The 8872-nt window shown below is 40.4% G+C and overlaps 1 protein-coding gene across 1 annotated transcript in view; it reads left to right on the plus strand.

Annotated features, from left to right (window-relative positions):
* Nucleotides 1–7518, plus strand: part of LOC307069773 (UDP-N-acetylglucosamine transferase subunit ALG13-like) — a gene marked incomplete at both ends in the record, with an annotated part of 53152 nt that extends 45634 nt beyond the window's left edge. The window contains 1 exon segment of the mRNA XM_079728098.1: nt 7241–7518. Coding sequence (XP_079584224.1) covers nt 7241–7518 — 278 coding nt within the window.
* Between the last annotated feature and the right edge of the window lie 1354 nt (nt 7519–8872).

The following is an 8872-nucleotide window of genomic DNA, read 5'->3' on the forward strand; positions in this document are numbered from 1 at the left end:
CTTCCCCCTCCCCATATCCTCAAGTCCATTCTCCAGTAGGTCTGTGTCTTTATTCCTCTCTTACCCCTAGGTTCTTCATGACATTTTTTTCTCTTAGATTCCATATATATATGTTAGCATATGGTATTTGTCTTTCTCTTTCTGACTTACTTCACTCTGTATGACAGACTCTAGGTCCATCCACCTCACTACAAATAACTCAATTTCGTTTCTTTTTATGGCTGAGTAATATTCCATGGTATATATGTGCCACATCTTCTTTATCCATTCATCTGATGATGGACACTTAGGTTGCTTCTATCTCCGAGCTACTGTAAATAGAGCTGCAATGAACATTTTGGTACATGTCTCTTTTTGAATTATGGTTTTCTCAGGGTATACGCCCAGTAGTGGGATTGCTGGGTCATATGGTAGTTCTATTTTTAGTTTTTTAAGGAACCTCCATACTGTTCTCCATAGTGGCTGTATCAATTTACATTCCCACCAACAGTGAAAGAGTGTTCCCTTTCCTCAACACCTTCTCCAGCATTTATTGTTTCTAGATTTCTTGATGATGGCCATTCTGACTGGTGTGAGATGATCTCTCATTGTAGTTTTGATTTGCATTTCTCTAATGATTAATGATGTTGAGCATTCTTTCATGTGTTTGTTGGCAGTCTGTATATCTTCTGTGGAGAAATGCCTATTTAAGTCTTCTGCCCATTTTTGGATTGGGTTGTTTGTTTTTTTGTTATTGAGCTGCATGAGCATCTTGTAAATTTTGGAGATTAATCCTTTGTCAGTTGCTTCATTTGCAAATATTTTCTCCCATTCTGAGGGTTGTCTTTTGGTCTTGTTTATGGTTTCCTTTGCTGTGCAAAAGCTTTGAAGTTTCATTAGGTCCCATTTGTTTATTTTTGTTTTTATTTCCATTTCTCTAAGAGGTGGGTCAAAAGGACATTGCTGTGATTTATGTCTTAGAGTGTTCTGCCTATGTTTTCCTCTAAGAGTTTGATAGTTTCTGGCCTTACATTTAGGTCTTTAATCCATTTTGAGCTTATTTTTGTGTATGGTGTTAGGGAGTGTTCTAATCTCATACTTTTACGTGTACTTGTCCAGTTTTCCCAGCACCACTTATTGAAGAGGCTGTCCTTTCTCCATTGTACATTCCTGCCTCCTTTATCTAAGATAAGGTGACCATATGTGCATGGGTTTATCTCTGGGCTTTCTATCCTGTTCCATTGATCTTACAGTTTTTGTGCCAGTACCATACTGTCTTGATTACTGTAGCTTTGTAGTGTAGTCTGAAGTCAGGGAGCCTAATTCCTGTAGCTCCATTTTTCGTTCTCAAGATTGCTTTGGCTATTTGGGGTCTTTTGTGTTTCCACACAAATTGTGAAATGTTTTGTTCTAGTTCTGTGAAAAATGCCAGTGGTAGTTTGATAGGGATTGCATTGAATCTGTAGATTGCTTTGGGTAGTAGCGTCACTTTCACAATGTTTATTCTTCCAATCCAAGAACATGGTATATCTCTCCATCTATTTGTATCATCTTTAATTTCTTTCATCACTGTCTTATAATTTTCTGCATACAGGTCTTTTGTCTCCTTAGGTAGGTTTATTCCTAGATATTTATTCTTTTTGTTGCAATGGTAAATGGGAGTGGTTTCTTGATTTCATTTTCAGATTTTTCATCATTAGTGTACAGGAGTGCCAGAGATTTCTGTACATTAATTTTGTATCCTGCTACTTTACCAAATTCATTGATTAGCTCTAGTAGTTTTTTGGTAGCATCTTTAGGATTCTCTATGTATAGTATCATGTCATCTGCAAACGGTGACAGCTTTACTTCTTCTTTTCCAATTTGAATTCCTTTTATTTCCTTTTCTTCTCTGATTGCTGTGGCTAAAACTTCCAAAACTATGTTGAATAAGAGTGGTGAGAGTGGGCAGCCTTGTCTTGTTCCTGAGCTTAGTGGAAATGGTTTCAGTTTTTCACCATTGAGGACAATGTTGGCTGTGGGTTTGTCATATATGGCCTTTATTATGTTGAGGAAAGTTCCCTCTATGCCTACTTTCTGCAGGGTTTTTATCATAAATGGGTGTTGAATTTTGTCGAAAGCTTTCTCTGCATCTATTGAGATGATCATATGGTTTTTCTCCTTCAACTTGTTAATATGGTGTATCATGTTGATTGATTTGCGTATATTGAAGAATCCTTGCATCCCTGGAATAAACCCCACTTGATCATGGTGTATGATCCTTTTAATGTGCTGTTGGATTCTGTTTGCTAGTATTTTGTTGAGGATTTTTGCATCTGTGTTCATCAGTGATATTGGCCTGTAGCTTTCTTTCTTTGTGACATCCTTGCCTGGTTTTGGTATCAAGGTGATGGTGGCCTCGTAGAATGAGTTTGGGAGTGTTCCTTCCTCTGATATTGTTTGGAAGAGTTTGAGAAGGATGGGTGTTAGCTCTTCTCTAAATGTTTGATAGAATTCGCCTGTGAAGCCATCTGGTCCTGGGCTTTTGTTTGATGGAAGATTTTTAATCACAGTTTCAATTTCAGTGCTTGTGATTGGTCTATTCATATTTTCTATTTCTTCCTGAGTCAGTCTTGGCAGGTTGTGCATTTCTAAGAATTTGTCCATTTCTTCCAGGTTGTCCATTTTATTGGCATAGAGTTGCTTATAGTAATCTCTCATGATCTTTTGTATTTCTGCAGTGTCAGTTGTTACTTCTCCTTTTTCATTTCTAATTCTATTGATTTGAGTCTTCTCCCTTCTTTTCTTGATGAGTCTGGCTAATGGTTTGTCAATTTTGTTTATCTTCTCAAAGAACCAGCTTTTAGTTTGGTTGATCTTTGCTATCGTTTCCTTCATTTCTTTTTCATTTATTTCTGATCTGATCTTTATGATTTATTTCCTTCTGCTAACTTTGGGGTTTTTTTGTTCTTCTTTCTCTAATTGCTTTAGGTGCAGGGTCAGGTTGTTTACTCGAAATGTTTCCTGTTCCTTAAGGTGGGATTGTATTGCTATAAACCTCCCCCTTAGAACTGCTTTTGCTGCGTCCCATAGGTTTTGGGTCGTCGTGTCTCCATTGTCATTTGTTTCTAGGTATTTTTTGATTTCCTCTTTGATTTCTTCAGTGATCATTTCGTTATTAAGTAGTGTATTGTTTAGCCTCCATGTGTTTGCATATTTTACAGATCTTTTCCTGTAATTGATGTCTAGTCTCATAGCGTTGTGGTCGGAAAAGATACTTGATACAATTTCAATTTTCTTAAATTTACCAAGGCTTGATTTGTGACCCAAGATATGATCTATCCTGGAGAATGTTCCATGAGCACTTGAGAAAAATGTGTATTCTGTTGTTTTTGGATGGAATGTCCTATAAATATCAATTAAGTCCATCTTGTTTAATGTATCATTTAAAGCTTGTGTTTCCTTATTTATTTTCATTTTGGATGATCTGTCCATTGGTGAAAGTGGGGTGTTAAAGTCCCCTACTATGAGTGTGTTACTGTCGATTTCCCCTTTTATGGCTGTTAGTATTTGCCTTATGTATTGAGGTGCTCCTATGTTGGGTGCATAAATATTTACAATTGTTATATCTTCTTCTTGGATCGATCCCTTGAGCATTATGTAGTGTCCTTCTTTGTCTCTACTAATAGTCTTTGTTTTAAAGTCTATTTTGTCTGATATGAGAATTGCTACTCCAGCTTTCTTTTGATTTCCATTTGCATGGAATATCTTTTTCCATCCCCTAACTTTCGGTGTGTATGTGTCCCTAGGTCTGAAGTGTTTCTCTTGTAGACAGCATATATATGTAGACAGCATTCAGCCCGTCTGTATCTTTTGGTGGGAGCATTTAATCCATTTACATTTAAGGTAATTATCGATATGTATGTTCCTATTCCCATTTTTTAAATTGTTTTGGGTTTGTTATTGTAGGTCTTTTCCTTCTTTTGTGTTTCTTACCTCGAGAAGTTCCTTTAGCATTTGTTGTAAAGCTGGTTTGGTGGAGCTGAACTCTCTCAGTTTTTGCTTGTCTGTTAAAGTTTTAATTTCTCCATCAAATCTGAATGAGATCCTTGCTGGGTAGAGTAATCTTGGTTGCAGGTTTTTCTCCTTCATCACTTTAAATATGTCTTGCCAGTCCCTTCTGGCTTGTAGAGTTTCTGCTGAAAGATCAGCTGTTAACCTTATGGGGATTCCCTTGTGTGTTATTTGTTGTTTTTCCCTTGCTGCTTTTTTTTTTTTTTTTTTGAGGTACGTGGGCCTCTCACTGTTGTGGCCTCTCCCGTTGCGGAGCACAGGCTCCGGACGCGCAGGCCCAGCAGCCATGGCCCACAGGCCCAGTTGCTCCGTGGCATGTGGGATCTTCCCGGACCGGTGCAGGAACCCATGTCTCCTGCATCGGCAGGCGGACTCTCAACCACTGCGCCACCAGGGATGCCCCTCCCTTGCTGCTTTTAATATGTTTTCTTTGTATTTAATTTTTGACAGTTTGATTAATATATGTCTTGGCGTATTTCTCCTTGGATTTATCCTCTATTGGACTCTCTGTGCTTCCTGGACTTGATTAACTATTTCCTTTCCCATATTAGGGAAGTTTTCAACTATAATCTCTTCAAATATTTTCTCAGTCCCTTTCTTTTTCTCTTCTTTTTGTGGGACCCCTATAATTGGAATGTTGGTGCATTTAATGTTGTCCCAGAGGTCTCTGAGACTGTCCTCAGTTCTTTTCATTCTTTTTTCTTTATTCTGCTCTGCCGTAGTTATTTCCACTATTTTATCTTCCAGGTCACTTATCCGTTCTTCTGCCTCAGTTATTCTGCTATTGATCCCATCTAGAGTATTTTTTATTTCATTTATTGTGTTGTTCATCATTGCTTGTTTCATCTTTAGTTCTTCTAGGTCCTTGTTAAATGTTTCTTGCATTTTGTCTATTCTATTTCCAAGATTTTGTATCATCTTTACTATCATCATTCTGAATTCCTTTTCAGGTAGACTGCCTATTTCCTCTTCATTTGTTAGGTCTGGTGGGTTTTTATCTTGCTCCTTCATCTGCTGTGTGTTTTTCTGTCTTCTCATTTTGCTTATGTTACTGTGTTTGGGGTCTCCTTTTTGCAGGCTGCAGGTTCGTAGTTCCCGTTGTTTTTGGTGTCTGTCCCCAGTGGCTAAGGTTGGTTCAGTGGGTTGTGTAGGCTTCCTGGTGGAGGGGACTAGTGCCTGTGTTCTTGTGGATGAGGCTGGATCTTGTCTTTCTGGTGGGCAGGTCCATGTCTGGTGGTGTGTTTTAGGGTGTCTGTGGACTTTTTATGATTTTAGGCAGCCTCTCTGCTAATGGGTGGGGTTGCGTTCCTGTCTCGCTAGTTGTTTGGCCTAGGGTGTCCAGCACTGTAGCTTGCTGGTCGTTGAGTGAAGCTGGGTGTTGGTGTTGAGATGGAGATCTCTGGGAGATTTTCGCCGTTTGATATTACGTGGAGCTGGGAGGTCTCTTGTGCACCAGTGTCCTGAAGTTGGCTCTCCCATGTCAGAGGCACAGCACTGACTCCTGGCTGCAGCATCAAGAGCCTTTCATGCACACCGCTCAGAATAAATGGGAGAAAAAGTAGAAAGGAAGAGGATAAAATAAAGTAAGATAAAATAAAATAGTTATTAAAATAAAAAATAATTAAGAAAAATAATTTTTTTAAGTAAACAACAAAACAAAAAAACACAAGAAAATGGATGGACAGAACCCTAGGACACATGGTGAAAGCAAAGCTGTACAGACAAAATCTCACACAGCAGCATAGTCATACACACTCACAAAAGGAGGAAAGGGGGAAAAAATAATATATCTTGCTCTCAAAGTCCACCTCCTCAATTTGGGATGATTCGTTGTCTATTCAGGTATTCCAGAGATGCAGGGTACATCAAGTTGATTGTGGAGGTTTAATCCGCTGCTCCTGTGGCTGCTGGGAGAGGTTTCCCTTTCTCTTCTTTCTTCACACGGCTCCCGGGGTTCAGCTTTGGATTTTGCCCCACCTCTGCATGTAGGTCGCCGGAGGGCGTCTGTTCTTCGCTCAGACAGGACAGGGTTAAAGGAGCCGCTGATTCGGGGGCTCTGGCTCACTCAGGCCTGGGGGAGGGAGGGGCATGGAGTGTCGGGCGAGCCTGCAGCGGCAGAGGCCAGCGTGACGTTGCAGCAGCCTGAGGTGTGCCGTGCATTCTCCCGGGGAAGTTGTCCCTGGATCCCGGGACCCTGGCAGTGGCGGGCTGCACAGGCTCCCCAGAAGGGGGGTGTGGATAGTGACCTGTGCTCGCACACAGGCTTCTTGGTGGCTGCAGCAGTGGCCTTAGCGTCTCATGCCCATCTCTGGGTTCCGCGGTGATAGCCTCGGCTTGAGCCTGTCTCTGGAGCTCCTTTGAGCAGCGCTCTTAATCCCCTCTCCTCGCGAATCAAGAAACAGAGGGAAGAAAAAGTCTCTTGCCTCTTTGGCAAGTCCAGACTTTTCCCAGGACTCCCTCCCGGCTAGCTGTGGTTGGTGCATTAACCCCTTCAGGCTGTGTTCACGCCGACAACGCCATTCCTCTCTCTCGGATCCAACTGAAGCCCGAACCTCAGCTCCCAGCCCCGCCCGCCCCATCAGGTGAGCAGACAAGCCTCTCTGGCTGGTGACCAGCACCGATCCTCTGTGCGGGAATCTCTCCGCTTTGCCCTCCGCACCCCTGATGCTGTGCTCTCCTCTACAGCTCCGAAGCTCCCCTTCTCCGCCACCAGCAGTCTCCGCCCTCGGAGGGGCTTCTAGTGTGTGGAAACCTTTCCTCCTTCACGGCTCCCTCCCACTGTTGCAGGTCCCATCCCTATTCTTTTGTCTCTGTTTATTCTTTTTTCTTTTGCCCTACCCAGATACGTGGGGGAGTTTCTTGCCTTTTGGGAGGTCTGAGGTCTTCTGCCAGCATTCAGTGGGTGTTCTGTAGGAGTTGTTCCACGTGTAGATGTATTTCCGATGTATCTGTGGGGAGGAAGGTGATCTCTGCGTCCTACTTCCGCCATCTTCCTATATTTAATTTGTTTAATTAGAAAATTTTCATATTATTTTTTAGTAGCCTGTTTTAGTCACTAATGTTAATATCTAAAGTGCTCCTGCTGCCATTGCTATGATCTTTCTTGGAGTTAATGCTAAATTTCATTTTTACCTGTAAGAACATCTATTTATGTTGATGTTAATGAATCTTTGTATATGAAGTGTACTATATGCTTTCTTTGTTTCAGGTACTTTTCCAAATGCTGACCCTGCATCTGTCCCTCATGGAGCATTCTGTTATCCAGTGATGTCAGATCCCTATGGGCAGCGACCTTTGCCAGGTTTTGATTCCTGCCTTCCTGTTGTGCCAGATTATCCCTGTGTTGCCCCCTGGCATCCAGTCAGTGCTGCATATGTTGGTTCTCAGGTTCGTGGTGCTATGAGTCCTGGGCCACTTGCCTATATTGCTTCACCTCCCTCACCTTCTCATTATGTACCTCAGAATATGGAAGATTCAGTAGTATGACGTGTTCTTGCACTGCCATTTTTCTTGTTGTTTTGTTTTTAAAAAGTGTTTTATATTAGTGTTTAAGAGTGGTTAGAGTGGTTACTGTTGTATCTGTCTTTAAGATTATTTTATCTTTTGATTTAAAGTAGTTCTTTAAAATAAAGGAATATTTCTTTGGGTTGTGAATAAGGACATTGAGATGAATGTACATGTAGCCTCATATTTGAGCATATTTCATTGTATTCAGCTGTTTTCCTGTTAGCCAGCTTGTCAACTTTGTATTAGCTGATGGTACCAATTGATAAATGGAGTAAATCTTATGAACTATTGCCTTGGTTCCGATGTCACACATCATATTAAACCATGCAAAATTGGAAAAACTTCTACTTTTTCCTAGAAAATGAAACAACAAAACCAAGCGCATTTGCTTCTGAGTAACTAGCTTAATATTAAGTGAGAGTTCTCTTCAGGTTTCTTAAGAATTGTGTGAACTGAGTTGTGTTCTATGATATTAATCAGTTCTGAAGGCACATGGTGCTCTGCTTTAGATTTATCCCATGTGTTGTTGTTTAATATTGGATTTATGTAACCATTTTCCTGCACAGTATTGGTGTCCTTTGCACATTTAGCAGTAAATAAAAATTAGCATTTAAAATTGCTAAAATGAGTGAGATTTTCTTTTGCTTTTTCATGGCAGCAAAGAGTACCAGACATTTGATTGTTTCCATATGTTTTCCCCCTCGTATTTTGGTTGCCAGAAAATGTGAATTTATAGCATGGATTGGCAGGGTCAGTTGAAATGTTACTTAATCTCAAGACATTGCAATGCATACTACCATATCCAGTTCTTTTCCCTTGAGAATGTCCCTTTAAGTTGTGTTTCTGTTTTTTTTTTTTAAATCTGTTAATTCTCTTATGGAACTTTAATCTAGACTTACTTTCTCATTTTCCTATATTTCTAATGGTTGTTGAATCTTTAAATTATTGCTTAGATTTACCTTGTATCTCTTCAGGCCTGCCTTGTCTTCAGCTTTCTGTGAGACACATTTTATAAGCCCTTCTCCCTTCTCTCCCTTTCATCTACCCAAAGATTACAAGATTTTCTGTATTCATTCAGTTCTCCTCTGAGAGGTAATTCATCATGAATGCTTTGCTCTGTCTCACCTACAAACAGCTATTTTAAAAGTGTTCTTTGGTTGCCACAAAACCTATTTATATTGCCTCCTTTAAAAGTTATTTATGCTTGTGAATCATTCTGTTCTTTCCCACCTTCAGCTATACCCCAGGCAAAAAGAACCAATTGAGACTCAGGGCTCAAGGTGCTTGAACAGGTGAAAGAACTAGAGTGGAATCCATTGCAAAGAAGATATCC

Source organism: Hyperoodon ampullatus, assembly GCF_949752795.1.
Source record: "Hyperoodon ampullatus genome assembly, chromosome: X".
Classification (NCBI taxonomy): domain Eukaryota; kingdom Metazoa; phylum Chordata; class Mammalia; order Artiodactyla; family Ziphiidae; genus Hyperoodon; species Hyperoodon ampullatus.